This window comes from Xiphophorus maculatus, chromosome 11 (genome assembly GCF_002775205.1).
Source record: "Xiphophorus maculatus strain JP 163 A chromosome 11, X_maculatus-5.0-male, whole genome shotgun sequence".
In the NCBI taxonomy this organism is placed as follows: domain Eukaryota; kingdom Metazoa; phylum Chordata; class Actinopteri; order Cyprinodontiformes; family Poeciliidae; genus Xiphophorus; species Xiphophorus maculatus.
The window spans coordinates 14,102,800-14,129,391 of record NC_036453.1 but is presented as its reverse complement, the minus strand read 5'-3'; the positions used below and the strand labels follow the sequence as shown (position 1 = coordinate 14,129,391).

The following is a 26,592-nucleotide window of genomic DNA, read 5'->3' as shown; positions in this document are numbered from 1 at the left end:
AATGAGGGCATAACTTTATAGCACAATGTAAAGCTAAAAAAGACTTACTCTTACATAATACTGTCCCTTTAATTTCCCTGTCTACAGTATTATCTCACAGGTCTTGCTGTATTAGTTCATTACTTTGTGTTTAGTTTCTTAGTTTATTTCTATGTTCTGTTACTCTAATTGTCAGAAATTTTCCCTTTTGGTTTGTAGATTCTTGAGGCCCTGCTTCTACTGTACACCCAATTGGGGAGTGATAGTGATAGAGTCATATTTTTATAAAGTTGAGCAGTTAGTCATGTGAACGTGTCTGGCAGCACCTGGCTGCTACGTTTGCAATTTGTTTCATAAATATGGAACCTGGGGTTAGATTTAAATCCCTTTAGAACCTCACTAAGGCCCAAATCATTATTACTATGTCCTGAAATGTGAAACCCTTCCATTTAAAGACGTTGTCGTTTCTTTACACCAGGAATCAGTTTTGTTTATTTACAACAGATTTAAATGTAAAACGTGTAGATGTTGTCTGATATTGGTCACTAAACATCTGCATTTTTGGCAACCTTTTGCTTTGCCTGCAAAAGGTTTAATGACTCTGAAGGACTGTTAGTATTGGTTAGGTGAGAAGGGAGAAAGCAAACAGGAAGGGCTAAATCATTATCCTCAGAAACTACTCGTTCAGTTCTTTCCTATTCTCGACGAGCTTGTATTTGTGCACTATCTATCTAATCACAACGAGTGATTGCTGTATGTATCACATCAAATTTTCTACTCATGTGCAACTCCAAACCAGCAGCCATTAGATACTACATGCAGGTGTGAACAATACTGTCCTATCAGCACAGAGCTCTCTGCCTGCCATGCTGCTGCAGATGTTTGGCTCCCAGAAGTTTTTATGGGTTTCCTTCAGGATTTTACTGGACAGTTACTACTGTGGTGTTGTGAATGGACTCCATCACAGCGGCCAGGCGGCTGCACAGGTCGTGAGCCTGGTTGACGTGAACTTTTGGTGGATCTTTCAACACCACCGTCCCACTGGAGCCGTCCAGAACCCGCGGCAGCAACTCGCCCAACTTTACCTGCAGCGAATCTACAGAAAACAGAAAAAACAAAACCCAGCAGAAATGAGTCCTTCAGATGGGAGTTTCTGGTTTTGAATGATTGATTATGTAGAGCAATTTCTTACTGGAACAAGTCATCTTCTGTAATCAAATTTAGTCCTGATTGTGTACGTTTTAAACCAAACATTTAAAACGTACACAATTTTTTAAAATTGTGTACGTTTTCTTTGTTCCCTATTTTAAAAAAATAGGGAATAGATGAAATAAGTAAATTTATGCTTGAGATCAGAATTATTGTTTGTTTTTAATTTAGTTTTTAAATTGCTGACACTGTGTGTTTTAATTTTGTTTGTGTGTTTTAAGGTATTTTGTGATGTTCTTTTGTAGTGTTTCTAAAAATGTTAGAATTGTTGAGGCGGTTGATTTGAATTTTGTGTTTTGACTTAAGGAGTTTCAGTATGTCTTTTTTGTAATGTTTGTAAAAGTATGATTTTTTTATTGTAATATTTGTGATGAGACTCATGCGAATCCTTACAGCAATAAACAAATGAACAATTACAGCAGTTAAACTTCTCATTATCCTCTCACGTTCTTCTTAATAACTCACCATCCATGTCCTGACCCAGGCAGCAGCACCAGTGGCTGCGGATGTTCTCCATAGCGTCCCGGTCCTCCTGGGACAAAGTCGAGTCCCGGCTCATCAGGTGAAGGCAGGGAATGACGGCTTCGTCCATGATGGAGAGACCCTCCTCCACTTTGCCCTCCTCGCCGCTGCAGAACAGCCGGGACGCGCTGTCGTTCAGCGCCTGATTGGTGGATAAGTACAGAGAGTCCTCGGGTCAAGGTCTCCACTTTAATATTTACATACAGTTTTATTCATATGAAATAGTTTAGATGAAATCGATATGGAGGTTGAACAACCAGCTTTGTGTTAGAGCTTGTGTTCAGATCCTACGCTGTCTGGAGGGTCAAAATTAAATCTTTAAAACGCAACTTATAATCATCAGTGCAGATAATTAATTAAATAGATATTTGCTTATTTTGTATTCATTCCTGCTTCTACAGGAAAAGGAATAATTCTGTTAAAATGAGATAATTCTGTTAAACTCACCCATTAAAGTCAAGGGACGGGGCTGTGGGAGGGGCTTACACTAACCTGCTGAACTCCACTAGTTTACAATCAACTCTTCAACTTCTGGACTGTCTGCTAATTGTGAAATCTCTTTAAAGAAGTCATCGAAAAGCTCATAAAAATCTTCCCTTACAAGGGCCGCCATGATTTTCAAAGCGCGACGATAAACTAGCTAAAACAGTGTATGTTTTTGTACGTTTATGCAATAAAGGAACATATTCACCAACAGGCGGTGTACTTTGTCACGTGTCAATCCTGTGTGGAAGAACAAATAAGACTTAAACTCTCAGAAATGTGATGAGAGCATTTTTGAAAACACATGGCAGCCATATTGGATTTTTGAGGTAGAGGGTAATTGCAAAATTCTGACTTTCCAGGTTTTGATTCAGACCAGAATGAACCATACTTGGTTGTTTCGCCAACAAATCATGACGAGTTCGAAGTAACTCATCCATATGGGATTGAAAAGCAATATTTTATTTGTTTTTTAGGTCTTTTTTAACTTAATGGTTAATTGAAAATATGTCTGTCTTCTCTGATCAAAGAAACGTCAATAACCAAATGAACTCAGATTGGGTCCACGATAAACTTCAAGGTAAAGTTTGTGGCAACAAAAATAACCTCGGCTTCATGGCTCGAATCCATCAAAAATGAAACATCTACTTTAAATGTGACTCCCTAAACTGGGTATAAACCACAAATATGTGTATTTGCATATGGGAAAAACCAACCTAGCCTCAGTCCTGCTGCAGAGAAAGTCTAAATAAGGAATATTATCCCACCAGTCGCTCACGTCTAAAGTTCTGCTCTAGAAAAAAAAAACTACTTCATAAGCTGGCTGAACGCCAGAACATGTCAAATAAAAATGATGGGTCCCAGCGATGATTTTGATGACCCTCAAAGTTTCCTCTAGTGCAAGCCAAGACCTCTTAGATATAAAAATATTTAATTAAGTGGCTGTTTTAGGCTAAAAACAACTGAAACAGCTAGGGTTGGAAATGTTGCTTTACTCACAGTGAGGCACTTTCTTCTGTAAACTGCAATAAGAGCTTTGTTCACACCATGTTTCTCTCCCTTTCCCAGCAGAGTGGTGTTGGTCTCATACGCATGAGCCAAGTAGTTCAAAGCCTCTCGCATCCTGTGACACAGTCAGAAAGAAACCAAATAAGCACCAAAAACCACAGCCACTCTTTAACTGTGTAGTACAACATGTCTCAAATTAGAGTATAGCATAAAAGTGAAATATTTTTTGCCAGTCATCTCAGAAAGTTGTTTTTTTATATATATATTTCAAACTTTTATGATTTAATGAGTTCCTCCCACGTTTCTTCCTTCCACTGAATTTTTTTGTTAATATGTTTGAATGCAGAACTGATGACTGTCGACTGTCCAGTCAGCAGTCTTCCCCATGACATGTGTAGCGGACTGACCCAAAGTGAGAGACCGTTCAAAGGCTCAGGAAACCTCAGCAGGTGTTTTGAGTGAATTAGCTGATTAGAATGTGACACCATGAGTTTTCATTAATTACATTTTTCATAGTATTCTAATTTTCTGAGACACAAAATTTTGTGTTTTCATTATCTGTCTGCCATCGTCACCAAAATTACAAGAAACTTGGAATTCTTCCAAGATGACTGGCAAGAAGTGTTGCACTTTTAAGCAATATTCAAATTTTTAAAAATGTACTCGTACATTTCTTGTGTTTGAAATTACAGTACCAGTACATCAATTAATTACTTAACAGAGGCATTTATTTTATTTTTGGAGCATTTTTTTCTGTTTGAATTCATTGCCATTCAGTAAAGGTGAATTTGAAACAAATTTTTTAACCTAATTTGCAAGTTCATTTGGCTCTGGACTTTGTTTAGGTCATTGCTCTAAAAACCATACTATTGCAGATCTTGCTGTATGACTCGGGTCACTGAACTCTGACTGGCTTCCTGTCACTGTGTGGTTGATGTGTTCAGGATGATGTGCAGCATTTGTTTGCCTCCCCTCATAGTATTAGTTTTCTACTAATAAACTGGTTTTAGAGAGAAGATACTTTTGCAAATCGCTCAATAGAAATAGAGGATAATTCTGCCTTACTTTCCGTGCTGATACTGCTCGAGCCCAGTTAGCAAGTAGACAAACACCGTCCTGAAGTCCCTGTAGTCGTCATGCCACTGCTGCAAGAAAACACACGCACAGACACACACAATAACCAGTGCCTGTTTAATCTTCCTCTTAATTTGTAGAGTTAACAAACAGTAGGGAGATGCATCTGGTAGCTATGGCTTTGCTTGGTGTATAAATATAATTTGTTTGTTTTTTGCACTTCGGAGCAGTTTTACTGCTGAAGGTTCAGCAGGTGTCACAAAAAGGAGAAGTCTATTGAAAGGCGCAAAGCCTCTTGCAACTTGTGGTTAAAAGTAGCCCTCTTTTTATGCAAGACAAAAGACATTCTCAATAGTTTTGAACTATTGCACATTAAAAAAAAGGTTATTTGAGTTTGTCCTCAGTTTTAACTAGCTGCTGTAGTCACTGTAAGAATCAAGTAAGTTACAGCACTGTAACTTCATAGAAGTCACAACTCTATTTCACTAGTCTGGCCATTCAGCAAGACTCAGTTTTCAGTGAAAATATGACTGAAATGTACAGTTTTTTCTCACATTTACATTGTTCTGATCCTGAAATCAACAAGCTGGAGGAAACAAATAATTAGCTCATTTGTAGTAACTAACAAAAGAAACAAGAGACATGCAGGGCAAATAATGTCAAACTGGGTTGGATAAACCCGACAGTACCATGTATTCCTCCATGTCCATGTCTTCTGGCTTAATGAGGCGGAGCTTGGCTCGGGCTTCCCTCATTATGCTGATGGCCCTGCATGCACAGGAAGGACAGCTGGAGTTTATTGTTGCAGGTGAAATAATGTCACAACCAGCTTTGGACACTAGATGGCAGCAGATGAACGACGTATGGCTGTTTTCAGCTACATTAGAAAAATCTTTCAAATTAAATATTTGGTGTCCAAAAAAAAGAAACACATTTCTTTTCACTTAAAGAGAGGATTTTCCTTTATTAGAGTTTAGTTTTAGTTGTGTGTTTTTTGTTACAGAGATTTCTAAATTCTGATCAAGCCCACGTAGCCAGAAAAGCTGTTATTAAAACTAACCAAACTCTGAAAATTGAAATTGAGAAAACCTTTTTGTGTTTACTGAAATAAACAAAAACTGTAATTAATGGGGAAAATAACTATAACTAAACAATATTTAAGTAACAGTAGCAAATAAAAACTAGCAAACACACTGTAAAAACTAACTAAAACTAATTGAACTAGACAAACAAAAAGTTACAATAAAATAAAACTAAAGTCTAATGAAAAATCCAGAACTATTATAACCCTGAAAGAAGAGCTGATTCTGTTTGCACACCTTTCGTCAAAGCTGAGGTTGCGGTCTGTAAACTGCTCCAGCAGCGTCCTTTCGATGACACGCTTGGGCGCCTTGTTCTGAAAGAAGTAAACCAGAGCGTGCTGCAGACGGGCGTCCTCCTGGGGGGTGATCTCCTCCTGGGAGAGCTCAAACAGCCGGGAATACTCCTCATGGAAGGCCTGGAACACCGCAGAGAAATCTGAGCTTCAACGTGTCACTAGCTGCCTTTCTCTTACAAATGTGCGCAGATCTTTGTCTAACGTCAAAAAACCCAGCATTTCATAATTGCTGTGTTTAAGAAAATAAGTTAAAATCACACGTGAATAAGCTTGTTCACACAATGAGTTGTTAAAAATAATGGCCGCAACGGATGTAAACAGTTATGAAATATATCAGAGGAGACATCGGCGTCTTATTCAGTCATTGGAGCGAGAGGCCCATTATGCTTGGGAGCGGCTTCACACGCGTAGCAGCTCCATTTTGGTACATCTGTCTTAAAACGTCCGAAAAGTCGCCTCATTCTAGAGCAAAAACCTTTTATTGAAAAACTGAGTTTTTTTCTTTTATTTCCATTAAGCAAATTTATTTTCATAATTTTAATTTGTGCAATTCTATGGCTAATGGAAACACAGCTAGTGAGGCCGGGACTCGGCATGCTGCAGGTTTAAGAATTTTCTGCATTTTTATGCACAATTTGAAAACCCTAAACCTTTATCATTATTAATAGAGCAGAAGTTTTTGAAGAATTTAATGCAGGTCTTACTTCATGAACTTTTCCATTGATGTTTCAAAAATTACTTATTTAAAAACAAACAAAAAAAGGTCCTGTGGGAATGCATGTTTTGTTTCTTATCCAAATTCGAGCATGATGGAGAAAGACATTAAACATTTGAATATCTTACCTTGATGAGGCCAGCCTCAGGGCCCTCTTTGTCAAACGTTTGCCTTGCCTTGGCTATGGCCAGGATGACACCCTGCATAGCCGGGGTAAGCATCATCTATGAAATGAAAACGAGATGAGAAGATGTTTAATGAAAACAGTCCTGTAAAAAAAAAGAGATAACATTCTTACTGCAGAAAGTCAGAAGCAATTCTCCATAAACTAAGATCTCTATTTAAATCTAAAGGCTTGCATGTAATTTCCATCCATCCCTCCATTTTCTAACACCCTTATCACTTCGGGGTCTGGAGCTGTGCTGGTGCCTGTCTCCAGCTCTCAACAGGCGAGAGGCTGGGGTCAGCCTGGACAGGTCACCAGTCCATTGCAGGGCAACACAGAGACAGACAGGATAAACAGCCATGCTCACACACATCTAAGGAGAATTTAGAGAGACCAATCAACCCGACAGTCATGTTTTTGGACTGTGGGAGGAACCCGGAGAGAACCCACGCATGCACAGGGAGAACATGCAAACTCCATGCAGAAAGACCCCGGGCCGGGAATCGAACCCAGGACCTTCTTGCTGCCTCTTGCTGCACCAACTGTGCAGCCCTGCAAGTCATTTATTGCTCACTAATTCAAACTTGCACATCTTGCTGCGCAAAAACACAAACTCAACAATCGTTCTATCAGAAATGATCCATTTGAAACCATGAATAAAAGAGGTCATCAGGCCCACACAAATCCACCATTTCTAAATTCTAATGTAACAGAAGTGAATGACTTTTGTTATAAAGTAATATAAGAACCTTCAGAAAAAAGTAAGTATCATCTAGGTGGTGTTTACTATAAGTTTATTGTAGAAAAAGTCGACAAAAGGAGATTTCTGTCATTCAAACTAATTCAGTGCAATATAGATTTTTTTTATAAAGTATTTTCCTTCCCAAAGGGACCACAGTCCTTAACAGAATAAATGAAAACATTAAAAATGACATAGAATAGCAAAGATTTTAAATTATAATTTTTTTTAAATGCAATTAATCGCAATGTTTTTTTTTGTTTTTCTTTGGCAAAATCTCTGGATAAATGTGGCTGTAATTATAAAAAAAGTTTAGTTTCAAAAGATGAATATTTACCATTGCAAGAAAATGTTGTCAGTAATACTTTTACGTGAAATAAACAAATTGATATCGATCTTGAAGTGGAGTTGGAGGACACAAAAAATCAGTCCGGGGCCATGAATGGCCCCCGGACCGCACTTTGGACACTCCTGTGTTCCTTGAACGATCAGAGGTTCCTGAAACAACTGAAAGCTGAAACGGTATAATAATGCTTGAACCAATCTGATGGTTGAATAACCTACAGAACAGATTAAGAACAATGTCGATAAATGGTTTAAATCAACGTGGAGTTACCCTGATTAAAAATCTTATTCAACATTTTAACTTCCTCACCTCTTCGTTGTATCCGTCAGCATCGGCCCTCACCATGATGCGGCCCACGTTGGGGATCTCCACCTCCGACACCTCGTTCTCCACCTGCCTCTGCCTGGCTGGAGCCTCCTGCTGCTCCTGCTGCTGCTCCTCGTTTCCCGGATCTGCTCCGTGTCCGGGAGCCTCCCCAGACGCTCCGGGTCCATCGTTAGCCTCTGAGTTTGGTCCCAACGTCTCCCCAGGCACACACACTTCAGCCTGGTTACACAGCTCTGCATCTGAGCCAGAGGTCTGAAAAAGACACCAGGGACAAGAATGTTTTGGACTTTTGTCACATGATTTACTATTTTTTTACACTATTGAATATCTTATAGAGCTGCAGGGCAAGTTTCTAAAAGGTTAATTATTTCTTCATTGTAGTTTCACAAACTAGGGGCCCCAAACCAGCATCTCACTTAGGGCCCCCACAAACCTAGGAACCACCCTGTCTGCAGGAATACCAGCAGTGGGACTGTAGGAGGAGCCGGGGAGGGGGTTTGACGGGGTTGGGGATGGGACTTTCCCACCTGACTCTGCAGCCCTGCAGGGTCCGGGCCCGGTTCCAGGGTGTCGCTGACTGTGGGAGTGTCGGTGGGATCTGATTGGCAGCCAGGACTCGTAGATGGGGGCACGATCTCAGACTCCTCTGCTGCTGAGTAAAACAGACAGAGGCCTTCATTCAGTGCATGTATTAGCAAAGTTTTTTTTTATTAGATATTAGATTCAATTGGGTCCCGACCCCATTAGGGACAAAGGGTGAACAGAAAATGGATGGATGGATTAAATTGGGTGTTGATGACAATGTGCCGGATGCATAAGGGCAGATCTATTCAGTCTAATTCTATGCTTTGTACTCTCAGTGACTTCATGCTTTACTATTTACTTTGCACCATATTCTAATTGCATTTTCTGAACAATTTGAAAGACGGTTTGTTGCTGTTTATTTTTGTCAGTTTCTTTATTATTTGTTTTACATTTGCTGTGATGCTCCTAATTGTGCTTACTGTACAAATTAAAGTCGTGTTGTTTTTACATGTTTGGTCAAGCTTGTGACGATATAGGTGTATTTAGGTGTGCTGTACTGGTGCAGAGTTATCAAAAACATTTGCAATTCAGTACATTTATGTCTGTTTATAAAGGTCTTAAGTAAACTCGGCTGTCTTTCCGTATCGGATCGGTATTGGCATCGGCCAATACTAGACCTTAAATATCTGTACTGGAAGAGAAAAAGGTGGATCGTTGCATCGTTGAAGGCAAAATGGGTCTTTATGGAAACTCATATTTGCTTTTCTTGTTCCAGTTAGTGTAACACACCTTCAGGCGTCTCTCTGACTTCACGATCTGCAGTCTTCTCCTCTTCTGAGCTGGACCGGGCCTCTAAAGCCGCTCCTTGCTCCGGCTCTTCAGTGGAAGGTCCAGACTGGGGTGCTGGTTCCACAGGTGTTAGCTCCGTGTTCTCCACGCTGGGGCTTGGAGGCTCCGCCGGGGTCGCAGACTCCTCCTGCGGAGTGGCGGTCTGGCAGAACTGCTCCTCCCACTCACTGAGCTCCTGCTGGAACCAGCGGTTGTCTTCCTGAACGTAGCGTCTGAGCGCGGCCGGCAGGGAGTCCATGCCGTGCAGCACCTGGCCTGTCTCATCGTCTGTGTCTTCTGGGTGGAACGTGTGGTTAGACAGAGGGTTCACTCAACAAGCATGCCATGGTTTCTTATTTCATGGGTGCAAATTGAAAAAAAACAACAAAAAACCCAGCAATGAATATTTGTTATTTAGTCATGACAGAAAAAAAATGGGGGTTCCAATTTTAAAGTAATTTTTTCATCATGTTATTTATTAATTTATAAATGTCAGTTTCAAACTAAATATATAATTAGATAGCTAAATATCTAGCTTTAAACTCAGTATTTAGTTAGTAAGCCTAATATTTAGCTTCGTACAAAGTATTTAGCTGCGAAGCTAAAGTTTCAAATTGAACATTTATTTAGCAAGCTAAATATTCAACTTCAGGCTAAGCTAAATATTTAGATTGAGCTAAATACTTAGCATGCCAACTAAATATATAGTTAACAAACTAAATATTTAACGTAAATCTAAATATTTATTTAGCAAACTAAATATTTTACTTCAAACTAAATATGCAGCTAGCAACTATGACAGACTAAGACCCCCAAATTATTTCTGTTAATTTAACACCTCGACATAAGTGGAAATTTTTATAAAATATGTTCAAATTAATGGCTGGATTTGCAAAAACCTTGTGACAGAAATCAAAGGAGAACTGACGAGTGCTGCTATGGCTGAGTGCTGTTGTACCTGTGATCAGCTGGGGTAGCCGGTCATCGATGTACATCAGGCAGTACGCGCTGGCGTTGGTCATCCCCCCAAACGAGTCTCGCTCCAGCTCCTCCCACGAAGACTCGGTGATGCTGACGTCGTTGTACTTCATCCAGCGCTGGTTGGCGTGGTCGTAGATGTACGCCCAGTAATGACCTGCCGAGGCCTGACCTTCATGAACAAGCACTGCATGCAGTCTGTAGGGCACCTGTGCAAAGAACCATTTTATTTTACTTTTTTTAAATTTTTTAAATTATCCTGGCATACAGTTTGTCATTTCCTTCATAGCGATGAACAAATATTTCATTTCAAACAGTCTATTCCGGTGTAAATACTACACACGCATATTATATTTGCATTATATTGTGCGCCGTCAGCATGTGTTTGTTGTTGTAGGTTTTTACAGGTTTATCTCCACCAGCTTTACTCGTCTACAGACTAGACTGGAAAAAGAAAACAGGTGATCCAACTTTAAAAATTGAGTTAAGGGCGTGCCGTGGTGGCGTAGTGGTTAGCGTGACCCATATTTGGAGGCCTTGAGTCCTCGACGCGGCCGACGCGGGTTCGACTCCCGGACCTGACGACATTTGCCGCATGTCTTCCCCCCTCTTCTTCCCTGTTTCCTGTCAGCCTACTATCATATAAGGGACACTAGAGCCCACAAAAGACCCCCTGGAGGGGTAAAAAAAAATAAAAATTTTGTTAATGCACCACAAGTAATCAAATAAAGTTTATCAAAGCAAATATATTACGTTGACAAACTATTTTTTTTTTAAGTTGGAGCTTCATTGTCGATTTTCAGAGCCCAGAGAAAACAGCTGAATCTTAGTCAGAGTGTATACATACATTTCTACATCTTACCACAAAATTTCAATTTGCTTTAAGTCTTGACTGTGACTGGGACCATGCTGACACAAAAATATGCTTTTATCTAATTCATCCCACACTCAAAAAAGAAAACGGGTGATCCAAATAAAAACATTTTTGTTAGTTTGTTACATCAAATTAAGTTTATCTATGTAAAAATGTATTAAGTTTGCTAAGGGGTTATGTTAAATAAACGTAAAGACTTAAGTTTGACAAAGTTAATTCCATTAAATGTTACAAATTAATTAAATTTTTTAAAGTTGGAGCTCCGTTCTCTTATTGTAGCTTTGGTTGTATGTTTAAGGCATCTAACAGGTTTTCCAACATGGTTTTCATGTATTTGGCTCCATCCATCAACTCTCTCCATCCAAAACAGACTACCCCATATGCTGATGCTGCCACCACCATGCTTTACTGGAAGGATGAGGTGTTCAGTTGGGATTTCCACTGAAAACTCAACTGGATACATTAAAATTTGAGGTTGTAATGTGACAAATGTAAAAAAAAAGTCCAAGCGGTGTGAATACTTCTGGAAGCCACCTTGTGGTAAGTCAGTGAGGGGATTTTTTTTGTATGCAGAAAATGAAGTCAAAAGAAGTGTCACCTGGCAGAGACTGTTGTCTGAGTACATGCCTTCCAGCGTCTGAGTGAGTTTGTCTATGCTGGTCTTTAGCTCTGGAACACAGAACCAACACAAAGCCATGACGGAAACCAGATTTACAAAACTCTCCCTCTGATAAAGAAATTTTAAATCTATTTCTTTGTGAACATTCTGTCTGGTGCACCATTTATGTCGTGCTCTACTTCAGTCCTCCAGCGCCGCAGGCAGGTCTTCACGAAGTGCAGCTCTTCTTCTGTGGCGCTGTGAGGAGCTGGGTGGGGCGGGCGGTCAGACGGGTGTTTGCACTGGGTGAAGGGCTTGTAAATGGGCGTCTGCTGGCAGTTTGAAACACTGGAAACCAGGCCGTCCGATGAGTCTTTATCTCCAGGTTCGCTGATGGAAACAAGAATTTAGGCAAAAATGCTTCTAGACTCATTCAAGTGTCAAACTCAAATCCAGCACACTGTAGCTTTTTATGTTGGTTAAATGTATTTGTACAGAACATTTCAGCAGCAAGACAGTTTAAAGTGCTTTACATCATAAAATCCCAAATATAAAAAGTCATAAAAACATCATACAATCACCAACTGAAAAACAAGTAACAAACATTGCATTGCGTCGAGTGCCATAGTCATAATTATCAAAACACGTCAAATATTAAAGGAACCTGCTGTCTTTGGCGATGGCGTCGGGCAGCGGGTGGCTCACAGGAGGCGGGGAAGACGTGGCGAGTCTGGAATCTTCAGCTGGGGAAACGCTGGTGGGTTTGGTGGTGGCAAACTCTAGAACAAACTGGAGCATGTCGGCTAGAGGGTACTTCATCGGTCCAGAGCCGTAGTTTTTATAACTTAGACCAGAAACAAAACAGATTTAGGTAAAGACTTATAATGATCTGCTGCTTTGGTGTTCAGATGTTTAGCGTCTCAGTTGGAAGGTTGCTTAATCATCAGTTTTTATTCTTTTTTATTCTTCTTTTAATGCTTCTTGTGTCCTGTTCCAATCATTGTTGACAAAAACTAAGTTTATTTCTTTGGCTACCTTCATTCAGCAGATCTTGATGTTAGGTTCTATAATTCACATTTCTGCTTTCTAGCCACTGTTTACGTCTGGATTTACCACGTCTGGCTTCTTCTGTGCAGAACTATGACGTGTCTCACATTAATGATGTAAAATCAGATAAAATGCAATGTGACTTAATTCCACATATGGAAGTGCCACAAATCAGATTTTGTTTTAGGTGAAAAGATCAGAATTGCAGACATCTGTGAAAGAGTAAAACATTCTAACCTTCCTTAAATAATGGCCAAAGTTATTTCTTGTGAAAAGTTTATTCGGCCCAAATCAGATTTGGGTTGCATTTGGCTGCTGTGTGAACCTAGCCTTTGTTTTCTGCTTCTTTAGTCCCTATTGGATTCTTAATAATAATAATAATAATAATAATTTATATTTTTATTGGATTCCTGTTTCTTACCACTCAAGTTTCTGTTGAAGTGCGGCAAGTTGCTCCTTGAGCTTCTTCACTTCCCCTCTCCTCTCATTGGTCCGTTCTATGTTTTTGTGAAGATATCTGTGAAATAAAACATGCTTAAAGTAGCATAAACAAGTTGTTTTATCTCATTTATTTAGCTTGCACATACAGAGAGTAATAGATGATTTGTTTATTATTTTCCCTTTTGGATTGTATTATTAATATTCAAATTTACTAAGGTGCAGATTAAGATATTTCTGTAAGTTTTCATGAAATTAAATAGGATTTTTGTATTACCTGTCCATGTAAACAATTTGTGGAAACTCTAATTTTTTGTGTATCTTCTCGGGACGCCCGAGCTGAGTGTTGAACTCGAATCTGGAAAGTTCAAAGGTCAGGACCGGCGGTAGTTTTTTAAACCACCTCTGCAAGTCAGAAAAGACACAGCGAGCTTTAGCAGGAAGACAGAAACTTACGGAATATTCAGCATTTAATATTTTGACTTATTTCGAACCGCTCACCTCTCGGCCAGACGTGACGGCGTGGTCCGAGTGCAGCGACTCGATCTCCTTCTCAACCATCGCCCCTTCCAGGCATTCATCCAGGTTGCTGAAGCCGTTGACTTGCAGAGGGTACTGACCAAACTGCTCGATGTTGTACAGCGTCTTGCCTGAACCGAACCACACAGATTGGACTGAGACAGAACCCCGGGTGGGTGACGGAAGGATGAAGAGTCGTAAAGCACTCACCTTCATGTCGCCTCTCCGTTACAAAGGTGCCATAGAAAAGCCGAACCATTGGGTTTTGCTGCTTGTCTTCTGCGTTCCTGAATACAAAGGTGGATGTTATGTTTTCACGTTGATTCATAAAAAGTTAAATGTTTTGCTTCCTTTTAAGGACAATAGGATACCTCTATGTGTTACATAAAACATCTTTGTTGCATTTTTTGCACAAACTCTTTCTCAGATAATGAGATTTCACCTCCTCAGTTCTGCCTGAATTGATCTTCTGTCAGAGTGAGTTGCTTTACTAGCTCAGCTTCCAAACTGGAATTGCCAAAATAAATTTGATTAATGAAAACATGCCACTTTTGGAAAAAAAAAAGAAGTAATTTTTTTGATAAAAACTTTTCCCTCTAGGATGAGGTGGTTTCTCAGCCGTATCAAAATTTATGTATTTTTGCAGAACTTCAATGGAAACACTTTGAATGACAGGAGTCACACCAGTTTGTATACAGAAGCAACCTCCTTGGAGAATGTGCAGGTGACTTCACCAGAGGGTTGAATCCATAGCAAAACGCTGCATACATAGCAGCTCCCAAGTAGGCGGAGCTTGTCCTCCCTAAGCCTGATTAAGACGGCAAGGTCTCCTCTGATGACTGATAGATGATGTAATTCATGGCTGAATTACATGCTTACATCCATCACATCCATTATGTTTAATGACTTATGCTCTAAATTAACTTATTCACATGTGATTTGTAGCTGCATTTCTTATTTAATGGAAACACAGTAATTGCAAAATTGTGTTTTGTCATCATTAACACAATCCTGACAAAGTTTTGTGCACATTTGTAAGTGAAAAGCAGCTGCTGACAGCTTTAACTAATGACTTACTTTCCGTTGGCGGCCAGTTGAAAGGCATCTTCTAACCAGTCGAGCAGTTTGTGGGAAAATTCGCTGACATCCTGAAAGTAGCAGACGAAGACATTTAACTGTCTGTCACAACAAAACATCCGTCCGTCCAGCCATCCGCCCACCCGCTTCAATTCAACCAGAGTGGAGGATTCCACAGCACAAACAACCTGTGTAAAGGTACATCATGAGTGTAGACTTTGACTAGACCACTCTAGACCCTTTATTTGTCCATTTAAGCACTCAGAGGTGAACTTAGATTTTAAATTTGCCTCTAATTTTGACAGTTATTTCTCAATCTGACAGCATGAGACTGTTTACGTGTCAGAGCTGCACATTCATACGTTCCTGGCAGCAACGGGTCCATATTTCAGGGAAGCTAAACTGGTCTGCAGCTGATAATGAGGTGTTGTTGGACAGTCTCTGCCCAGTGTGACTGAGCTATGAGACACTTGTTCATCAACAAGTGGGTTGGATTCTTCAGGTATCCTGTTTCTAGGAAAGAGCTGTGTTTTGTACCTGCTGAGCCTCGCTGGTCCGAAAGGCGTCGCGCAGCAACTCCACCGCAGCAGAGGGATCCACAAACCTGCGAGTGGATCCCACCATGAGAGCAAACAGGCACCGCAGCTCCTGCATGAAGGCAATGTTCCTCTTGTCCTGCCGTCAGAAAGTCTCAGTCAAACATCAGCTTAAACACTGTCACAATGTCTTTGAAATTTAGGTCATTTTTAAGGACAATTTATATGCAAAAAAACCAGTTGTGACGCGCCACAGGAAATCCAGGAACAAGAGGCCGGAGCAAAACCCGGGAGAAAAGATAGCAACTACCAATTTCTGGGAAAATAAAGATTCTTTTCCTGAATATACTAGTGAAAGAAAGGTTAGAATCTACATTTTCAGAATCTTACATAACTCAACATGCCCTCAGGGAAACGTGTTCCTGGTTTTGCCATGGCCAGTTGCATTTTGTCTGCAGGAAGGAAATATGTAGCAGAAAGCTAACTACTCACAGCATGACTCTTACACTTTTCCAGAATTCGTTCTGACAGATGGTAGTTGAGAACCAGCCTCCTGAACACAGGTAAGTGGAAGAGTGACTGCAACAAGATGACAGAACAAGCAATTTAACAATGTTTTCACTCCTGACAGTCTGGTAGATTCGGTTTAATTGGGGACTAAAATTGGAACATTTGCTACATTTTCAGCTGCTCCAAGTCGCTTTCTCACTGCCCTGTGTCAAACAAACCAAACCAATTAAGAATCCTGCTCTCCTCCCCGCCTGTGGTGGCGCTGCACCAAGAATAACTGAAAGCCACAACATGAAAACGTCTGAAGAAGACACTGAGAATAACTTTCTTTCTCACAAAATGTAAAAAAAAAAACATGGAGTGGCATCAGATTTTAGCAGTTGTAGGATTTCGCTTTGGTCTTTTCTAAAAGACCATGAGTCATTTCTCCCGTTATCGCCAGACTCTTGTGTTTGTTTTGGTTGTATTTACCCAGAATGCCCTGGCTGTAGGCTGCAGGAATGCCAAAAACCTTCCTGCTTTCGAACCACATGGCGTTAAGTATGCATTCAAACTGCACCAGAGTTCACTTCAATCAAACTGAGGCCGAGGGTTGTAGTTAGACCAGAGTTCGCCTTTTTGATTTTGATTACGCATTCACGCCTCCCCAAACCAACCGGGCCTTCTAGGAAAATGGACTGGAGTTGGATTAAAGGGGATTATACAGGACTGGTGTGAATGTGCCCTGTATCAACCTTAAAGTTTGTGCCAGATGTGGATAACAAAGTAAATTTTGTAAAATATGACTCTATTAACATAAGACGTTTTGTTTCATTGCCGATTATGTTTTGTGACAAATGTCAAAAAGTTTTACTTGTTTGTTACAGGACACCTGCGGTCAATACCACGATAACCTGGTGAGTGAAGAATGCTTCTCAGCGTTCCCGTTAGAGAGGGAAATTCAGTTATGCCTTATCTCAGGTTTACTGTAATTTATGAGCCGCCCATTGAATCCTGCAGTCACTCAGCTTCGATCTGAACCAGAGGAAATGGCGTTAACTCAGAAAATAGGAGAGCATTAGTATTCCAACAACACCTCCTCAGATAATACCGCCTGACGCCTAAATGGAGACAGAAGCATATCTCAGTTTAACAGACACAAACAATCCCCTTCTCCTGTCTCTGTCTGCTGTGGACGTCCTCGCATCGCTCCGCGCTCAATTAACCGCAGAGGCTGCGTACCTCAGAGAGGGTTCTGGTTTCTGTCGAGCCACCTGATAGGCCTGCGTGGCTTCAGTCTGGAATGGACTTATAACACAATTAGCAGCTGAGATAAAAACTGTTTGCTCTGATTTAGCTGAAGGCCGCCCTCCCCCTCCCCTCCTCTCTCCAGTTTGTTTTTCAGGTCGATTTTTAACCTCATTAGCAGGAAATAATGATGAGGAGGAAATTTGAGCAACATCCCCTTGCAGCCATGTCGTCAACGCTGGTTTGGAGTCACATAGGACCTTGCTAAACAGCAGCAATAAATTGAAGTATCTGGGAGGCTCATAAATTTGGCAAGAAGCAGAAACAGAAGTGTAAAAGCTTGTTTGAACATTTGAACAACTGTATCTACATTTATTCTGCTCCCCGCTAAAACAAATATACGATGGTGTTGGTGTGTGTTGTGCTTCCATTCAGAAAAGTGTCAAAAATGAACAGGAATCATTTTGGTTATTTAGCCTCTCAGAAGAGGAAAGAAATGGAGGTTTAATTTTTACATTTTCAAGCCTATATTTTTCACATAAAAATGTCAGTTTCAAACTAAACACATAATTAGCAAGCAAGCAGTTAGCATTTAGTTAGAAAATAAGCTAAATATTTAGCTCTAAACTAAATATTCACAAAAAATTCCACTACTGGAAGTGGACTATCAAAATAAAAGCTGGACCTTGCGAAGTAGACTCTTGCTGGTGAGTCGGTGCAACGGTAAACATCTGTATTCCCATTAAAACGGCTTATCTTATGAAAAAATTTATATATATGAGTTCAAACCAAATATTTAATTAGTTAGCTAAATGTTTAGTTTATGAAGGAAATATCCTTAGATACACAGATCAACTTAATGAAAGCATAAATGATAAAATATCTTAGTTGCATGTATTTTAAAGGAAGTTGAAGCTTTTTTTGCTGCCTTTAAAATGAAATTACAAGATTGGTTCGTGACTCTGCAATAAAACTATTTTATTAAAGGCTTTTTATACATTTTTACCAGATATTTCTGAGGCTGCGGTATTTATGCTTTTTGTTCTGATTGTTTATTTAACTTTTCATGTGCAATACTTTGTTGAATTCCTTGTGGAAAGTAATTTGAACCTATTAGAGTGAATGGGGACTAATTTACTTTCAGTTTTTGTGTTTAAATAAATGAAATAAAATTCTATATTGTATTTAAAATTTTTTTTTTTTTTTTACAGAATTTCTGCAAAGCTTAGCTGTTAAGTTGAATAGTTGTGCAAAGCTACTTTGCCCCATAGAGTACATACACCAAGTGGAAGCTTCTGCACACTACAAGCTTCTGGTTTACAGAAATGACACAAACGTAACGCGAGGTGTTCACTCTCACCTGGATGACAGCACTGAACCAGCAGGTGTTTCCTATGTTGCGGATGCCGACGGGCCAGTCATCCTGACGGATCCAGTCTGCAGGGCTGCACATCTCACTCTGCGCTTCACATCTCTTCCTCTTCATTCGTGCTGCATTTTCTTCAGCGCTGGCTTCCAGAGCTCTGTGGGACATCAAATTATCTTCCTGAAAACATCAGACTGACGGCTATATTAAATACAGGCAGGCTCTAAAATACCTTAAACAGAGAAGAGATTGCTAAACATTATTATTTTTAAAGATTGTATCTATGGAGGACAGATCCAGCCAAAATTGTCAATAAATAAATATATAAGACTGGGAAATTAGAACACTAGGTATAGTGATCAGTGATATCAGTAACACGTCACTTTGCAACGTGGACCACTTTGGCACCGGACCACTTTTTTCAGTAACGAGTGTTGTAACTCGTTACTGAAAAAAGTGGTCCGATGCCAAAGTGGCATTACCATTTCAAATACCACAATCAGATTAAAGTTACTTATCCAAATCACTGTGCGTTACTATTCTCTTTTGTAATTTCATTGTATTTCTTAGGCGTCTTTGGGAGCGACCACAGTTTCTATGACAGTATCAGCAGCGACAGAAACGTAAAGAAGGGAGGGACGCACATTTCGTTGTTGGACAATCAGGAACTATTTTGAGTTTCTGACTTTGGGCTTGTTTTTTCCAGAAGTCGCGGGTTGTGGTTTTTCTGGGCTTGTTTTTAAACATGAAGTTGCTCATTTGGGCTTGGAAATAAGCAGAGACATATAATGAGACCCAGATGTTGTCTGACATCCAGGTAGTTTAAGTCAGGCTCTCCCTGTTCACCATTTCCCGGATGAACAGGAAAATGTTCACCTGTGTCTTTGTTACTATTTCTTTGTTGTTCTGTCACCACTCGAGTTCAGATGGAGGGGGTGTACCTCGCAAACATGCCCCTCCAGGTCTCACTGTCATTGCCCACGTGAGCGTTGAAGTTTCAGTTTCACCAAAAATTAAGTGCTCACACAGTATTAAAAACAATACATATTTAAAATTAATGAATAAGAACCAACCAACCAACCAACCAACCAACCAACCAACCAGCCAACCAGCCAACCAGCCAACCAACCAACCAACCAACCAACCAACCAACCAACCAACCAACCGAAAGGCGTCTCGATACCAGGACCGATGGAGGAACAGAAAGGCGTCTACGATACCAGGACCGACGGAGGCGCAAAGAGGCGGAGGCACAGTGGGGAGTCATGGAGCCAGGATTGACAAAGGTATGTCACTATCGGCCCTCATTTGTTGAAACACCGGGACAAGATATTCCTAGCACCAGAAAAAAGTCTTGTAATAAAATGACAACCCTTTTTCTGGTGCTTTTCCAGTTGACTCAAAAGACACAACACAATTGTGTCGTCAACTACCTCATGCTCCATGAACGCCAGAGTCCATCCAGCAGAACAGCCCAAGCTTTTCGTAAGGTCCCTGAAGACCTTTTTGGTCAAGCTTGGAATCCAGTTCTGCCGGATTTCGTCTGGCTGGCCCTCGATGTTAGCGCAGATATGTTGAACAATGCGTTCCTGTGCCTCTTTCAGGGAGCCAAGACAACAACGTGTGTTGGACTCCCTGATGCCTCGACACATCAACGACTTAACAAAAAGTCGGATTATGTCCTTTCTCTCTTCCTCAAAGGACGTCCTCAGTTCTTCAATTTGTCTTCTCGCTGTTGTCAGTTCTTGGACGATACTGACCACAGTTTTAACCAAAGAACCGAGCCTTAAACCCAGCTTAAGGAATGACTTGGGGTTTTCATCATCCACAGTAGATGTCACCACAGATATAACGTGCTTCAGAAAAAGCACGTCAAATACCTCGGCACACTCTCCATGAATGATTTCGTCGACTCCCATAGCCCGGGCAAAGGCCTGAGACACCTGGCTTCCAAATATGGCTTTTAAATCGCCATATTTGTACTTCAGGTTCTCATGGACGTCCCAAACGAAATCAGAGAAAACCTCCGTCAGGTAATGTAAAAGGTATGTTGTCCTCTCTGTAATACTCTCCCCCAGGTGTAGCAGTTCAAAATGGTCCCAATCCTCCTCCAGAATCTGACTGATGTATTCCTGGATCGCAGGGATGACACAGTCCTTTACTAAATATTGCAGCTCTTGTCTCAGTGAATCTGCCAGTAAATCCATTGCTGTGTTAAATTTAATTCGATGCTGTCTCCTCTAGTACTGTCTTGGAATGTGGTAGAATTTTACCAACAGGAGTTATATATACACTGTGTTACACAACAAAGCAGTAGTGACATCACAACCTATGACGTCTCAGCACAAGAGTACACGCAGCGCTGTGACGTAATAGGCCTACAAATCAGACGATCTGTGCCACCTCGTCACTTTGTCTCAACGGACCTCTTCTTTCAGTAACGAGTAATCTAATGCGTTACTATTTCAAATCCAGTAACCAGATTAAAGTTACTTATCCAAATCACTGTTCGTTACTATTTTCTTTAGTAATGTAATTTTATTTCCTCTAGGTGTCTTGGGGAGCGACCGCCGTTTCTAGGCGACAGTTGTCAGCAGCGACAGAAACGTAAACAATGGAGGGAGGAGAGAGATGCGCATTTTGTTGCTGGACAATCAGAAACTCTTTTGAGTTTCTGTCAAGTCCGATTATTATAAGTGACTTTTTGCTTGCATTTTATTTATTTATTACTTTTTTTTTTAAAGTCGCAAATTGCGGTTTTTCTGGGCTTGTTTTTGAACATGAAGTTGCTCATTTGGGCCTGGAAATAAGTAGAGACACACAATGAGACCCAGATGTTGTCTGACATCCAGGTAGTTTTAGTCAGGCTCTCCCTGTTCATCATTTCCCGAATGAACAGGGAAATGTTCATCTGTGTCATTGCTAATGTCAAGGTAATATAAATATGTATAAATATAAATATATGTTTTTATATAAGTGTTTATATATATATATATATATATATATATATATATATATATATATATATATATATATATATATATATATATATATATATATATATATATTACCTGTGAATGACGTCGGGCTTCGCGTTGCGCTCCAGAGAACTGCAAACATCGAGACTAATATGAGCGGCGCAATAAGCGCAAAAACAGCCACGAATGAACGTGTCCGTAAAGCTGCACAACTGAACGCCATTATAATCATTAAGATTAAGACAAGTGTCGCAAATCTGTGCAGCCATCTGAGTTGTGGAGCCGCATGAGAAGCGCTGCGCTCTGCGCTGTGACACCAAACGCAGGGCCGTAACACAGAACCTGGAGGCTGGGGGGGAGGAGGCCCTAAAACCCTATCTAGAGTCTTTCTGATAATAGTGGAACACATAAAAACACGTAAAAATTACTTTTAGTTAAGTTTTTATTTTGGACTGTTGTAACCATTTAACAGTTTCCCCTTGAGGTCAGCCTTATAAGTTTAGAGACATCGTTGATGGTACTGAAATAATCAGCAATCACATAAGTATTGGCAAAGCTCAATGTCATTTTCACCGGTGGTGGAGGGGTTGTTGTCAGCTGCTGCTGAAAGTAACTAAAACGTTACTTGTAATCTAATTTAGTTACTTTCCAAATCAAGTAATCGGTAATGTAAGTTACTTTCTCAAGGAGAAATCAGTAATCTGATTAACGTTACTTTTTCAAAGTAACTATCCCGTCATTGATTGTGAGCAGAATACCACATTGACTGATGTCATGAATATCAGTTCGTTCACGGAAAACAGTTGAGTGGAAAAGCTCAAACTGATTTATCATGATCAAAGCTACTGGACACGTCAAGAAAAAGCAACTAGAAAGCTTTATATCAAAATTGGTCAAAAAGACTTTTTCCTGTCTTTCCCCTTTTGAAGCTGGGTGAGAGAATGGGCTTCACAAACATAGAAAAAAATATTGTTTCCCCTGTTACCTTCAAAGAAATTGTTCCGTGTCACAAATTGTGAAACCTTATTTTGTAAAAAAAAATAAACCAAAAACTTTTTTTTCTTTTACTGTTGGAATTAAATATTGGAAAGTGTACGAAAGTTGGTTTTATTTTCTTTTTCTTTTCTTGTTTTCTTAAAACAAGTGCCAGTAAATATGAAACATGATGTATCTTATCGTCCTAATCATAAGGACGATATGATTATCGTCATAATCATGTCGATAAAACCCCAAATAAATGACAGAATAATTCTAACTCTGAAAGAAAAACAGAGTAATTAATTAAACCTACCTGTTGAACTCACGCTCTTCTTGCTCAGCATTGTGGGATTCCTGCAGGCTAAGTTCAATGGCCGTCTGCAGTTCATCTTTAGGAAGTCCTAAAAAACCCCGAAGAAACATCAGATAAACTTAAACTCAACATGTGTGCATTTATAGTTGTCTCATGTTTGTTTAGTTTCAAACAACAAAATTTACAAGCATTTACTTAAATGTATCTTATTAAGGACTCTATTTTTTACACTATTACCCACAAAAATATGGTGCCTCACACATTCATGCCTCTTTTTCACATTATCTCACAAAATGAAATGTCTTTTATTACAATTCTATATGACAATTCAACACAAAACAATACATTGTTTTAAAGGTGAAGAAAAATAATACATGACTTCTGAAAAATGCGGCATTTTTGAGCAGTTTGCAGTTTGTGACTTTAGAAATGTTGTGACCTTCAACTCTGTTGGAAATCAGAGCTTATGGATCAATCCTTCACTTTACCAAAATAAGAAGTAACCTTATAAATATCATGCTTACAGCTTTCAATCTTTTTTTAAGTTGATACAGTTCTTATAGAGTTTCAGCTACCATATCAAAATCTTCCTTCATTCTGCCTTCCTATGCTGTTATAAATTAAAACATGCACAATGGTACATCTAAATGTCTTCCAGTCAGATATTGCCACGGTGCACCTCTCTGTTTGTCCCAGGTCTCTGCAGACGCGCCGGACTCCTGTGGCTCTGCAGAGTCCTGAACTTCCACAGTCTGGGTGGTCAGTAGTCCCACAGCGTGTCCAACGTCCCCCTGGCTGGCCTGAAGGGGAGAGCACAGAGAAAACCTTCCCAGAAAACGACTCCACTATGGCAAGACGAACATCGTTTCTACTGCAACTACTCGGTTTGAACCCAGTTTCTGCTTGTTTCAACATTCGGCAAAGATATTTCCAACGTACTGCAGATCCAAGATGTCTAGATTTTACAACCTAAAGAAGGTGGTGATATGTCCTCAAATCTGGAAGACTTTTTTAGATTGAGGGGGAAAATGAGCAAGTCGAGAATAGATGCGGATAGACTCTTACTGAAGAAGACTGAATCCTGAATCCTTTGGATGTTTACACTGATCAGATCTGGAGTTTGAACTAGACAAAGCCCAGGAAGTACCCTGTTAACTGCTGCTGAGTGTGTGTGTGTGTGTGTGTGTGTGTGTGTGCGTGTGTGTGTGTGTGTGCGTGTGTGTGTGTGTGTGTGTGTTACCTTCAGGGCTTTGTAGAGGACCTGCTGGTCCTGGATGCCAGTGATCTCCTTCAGCTGCTCCATCAGCATTTTGAGCTGTTCACAGAAAACAACTTGAGTTCTTTCCTGCACAAGTCCAGAAACACTCTGAGGAATCACTGGACCTGACCACAAACCATGTCTCACACAGTATTTGAATAGTAAATAAAGAAATTAGACATTATATGTGTTTACATGTCGACACAATATCATCACTTGCGTTTTGAGTTTGTGAAGGATTTAAAGATCAGGTTTAAGCAGCTAAAAAGAAATTGTTCCTTTGTCACATACTGGAGTGAAAAAAGCAGCTGAAGTCTAGAAAAAAGTCCCTCAAAAAGTCTAAAAACAATTTTTACGACTTAGGAAATACAACTGGAAAGAGAAAGGAAGTTGAAATCAAATGTTTACATCCACTATATCAAAATACACAATCGTATTTTTCCTTCCCCCCCATTTTTATACTTTTAATCAGATGTTTTTTTTAAGCTTTAGGTCTGGTTTTCTTTTATTGTTTTCTTCAAATTAATCTTCTGATGAATATGCCTTTAAACTATTTTGGAAAGCCCAAACAGATTTATGAGATTCTGACAGGTTAATTCACAACATCTTAGTTAAATGGAGGCGCAGATAAAGATCAACAGGCTGAAAGGCCACTCAGAGAGGAAGAAGCCATTCCTCCCGAAGCAACATGAAAACCCAGACCACAGTTAGCAAACGAAGTCTTATTGTTTGATGGAAGAATAATTGAAGAATTTTGGCCATAATGACCTTTGTTACAACAAAGAACCCATGAAACCTTCGTGCAGACAGACCAAACCAGGATTCAAACCAAGGCAAGGCATCATTGCTACCAACTTTACCACTGCACACAGTGCTGATAAATTCAGTATTTCACACCTGTTTATTTTGTTCTTAAAGTTTTGAGCCTGGCTTCCAGTCGTCTCCAAACCTTTGCAAACACAAACGACAATGCAGGAACCTAAGGGATGCACTCAATTTAAAAATAAATCACCTAATTCTGCACAGTGAGAGGCGCTAAATAAAGCTGGCTGTCCCGGCAGCAGGTGCTCATGTCATTGTATTGCTCTCTCTCTCTCTCTAACACAGAGAGGAAGCCAGGATCAGGCTGACCAGACTTATATGGAGCCCAGGGGGCAATCTGAGACCCACTTGGTTTGCCTCTATTTTAGGGTACTGACATGGATAGCGCAAGCTTCTGTTTATCATTCTGCTCACCATGCCACCGGGCACCAGGGTGCCTCTTTTATCCTCCCATACACACACCACCAACAACCAAACACCAGTAATGCAGGTAAACCTTTTGGGTTTTTTTAAACCACACCTTAAGCAACACATGTTAAACTATCCATAGGCTGCATACAAACACCATACAAGCAGACCACTTCATGCACTGAGCAGGAATAACTGCAATGACCTGTTTATTGCTGCAGTGACAGTAATGGACGACAGTAGAACCAGATTTAAACGTAACTCTCTGAAAATGACTGTAATTTAATGATGGGAAAAAGCCACCAGATATCACCAGTCCACACGTTGAACTTATGACGTCTACATTTTAAAAAAAGAGTTGATCAAAAATATAACCTGAGTGCCTATAGGCATACATGTTTAACACGTGCAAGATGAGAACATTTTCTTTTTAATAATGGTTTAGTAAATTGGAAAAAAAAAAAAAAAGAAAGTTAAATTTTGTCGAATACAGGCTGGGTGGAGTTAGATGTGTTGACGTTAGTAGACGTTAATCAAAGTCTCCATCATTTTCTCACCGAGTTCGTTGAGTTTTCTCCATTTTCACTCTGTTCAGCTCTCATTGCAGATTTAAAACAAACAAAACAAAAAATAAATAAAAATCTCGATTTATTCACGTCTTTTCCCCTCCAAAAAGGGCTCGCGGCAGACGCTCTCTCTCTCTGTCTCGTTCAAATCGACTCCATCTGCCACGCGCCGAGAGCGAGCAGCCAGCTGCGGTGCGCTTTCTTTAGAAGGCGCGCGAGGAAGGGCACGCGCACTGACAACCCAGTAACCCTGTAAGCAGCAGCAGCTTGCTTAGGCTCTGGAGGCCATGGAGAGGCTAACATACCGGGTTCTCTTTATATAAAAGGATGCGTTTCTGTTTCTGCTTCGTTGTTACGCATAAAGATGTTGAATCCTCTAGCAGACAAGTTCAATAAGTAAAAGAGGAAAAAAAACAAAACAAATCGGCGGATATGGACACACAAAATAACCGTTCATTGTAAATGTTCTTGGGTCAAGATGGGAAAATATCCCCCCTCCGCCCCCAAAAACAAAATCCTGAAATTCAATTAAAATCGTCCAGCAACAGTGTCATGAACTAGTCACCATTATAACCCGAAGAGCCATTTTCACCTCAGGTCAGACTAAAAAAAAAAAGAAAAAAAAGAAATATAATGTCACATAACTTTTTGGAAAAAGACATCGTAGAAGAATATCTACTTTAGGAAATTTGTTGTAATTTTAAAGAACCTCCACTCTATCTCTGTTTTTAGGTTTTAAAATAAAGATAAACAACATTTTGCAAAAAGAAGATCGATAGCTTTTTCTTTAGGCTAGACAG

The 26,592-nt window shown here is 40.0% G+C and overlaps 1 protein-coding gene across 4 annotated transcripts; it reads right to left on the bottom strand.

Annotated features, from left to right (window-relative positions):
• usp28 (ubiquitin specific peptidase 28) lies at nt 1-25,999 on the bottom strand. 4 transcript variants are annotated; one of them, XM_023342517.1, is made up of 27 exons: nt 25,784-25,999; nt 24,894-24,945; nt 23,979-24,053; nt 23,418-23,538; nt 22,739-22,826; nt 18,464-18,626; nt 15,859-15,945; nt 15,368-15,505; nt 14,831-14,901; nt 13,964-14,040; nt 13,736-13,884; nt 13,512-13,639; nt 13,218-13,313; nt 12,414-12,593; nt 11,931-12,139; nt 11,750-11,820; nt 10,258-10,486; nt 9,261-9,596; nt 8,474-8,598; nt 7,929-8,198; nt 6,497-6,592; nt 5,595-5,773; nt 4,965-5,043; nt 4,267-4,346; nt 3,193-3,316; nt 1,654-1,852; nt 1-1,075 (listed from the first exon to the last, which is right to left on the bottom strand). In XM_023342517.1, exons 3-27 carry the CDS (start codon nt 24,045-24,047, stop codon nt 900-902), a joined length of 3,540 nt encoding a protein of 1,179 aa, XP_023198285.1. In that variant the 5' UTR covers nt 24,048-24,053; nt 24,894-24,945; nt 25,784-25,999; the 3' UTR covers nt 1-899. The 4 variants fall into 4 exon arrangements, with proteins under 4 accessions (XP_023198285.1, XP_014328331.1, XP_023198283.1 ...); XM_014472845.2 differs by lacking the exon at nt 24,894-24,945; XM_023342515.1 differs by lacking the exon at nt 24,894-24,945 and having other exon boundaries at nt 9,261-9,593.
• Nucleotides 26,000-26,592: the final 593 nt, after the last annotated feature.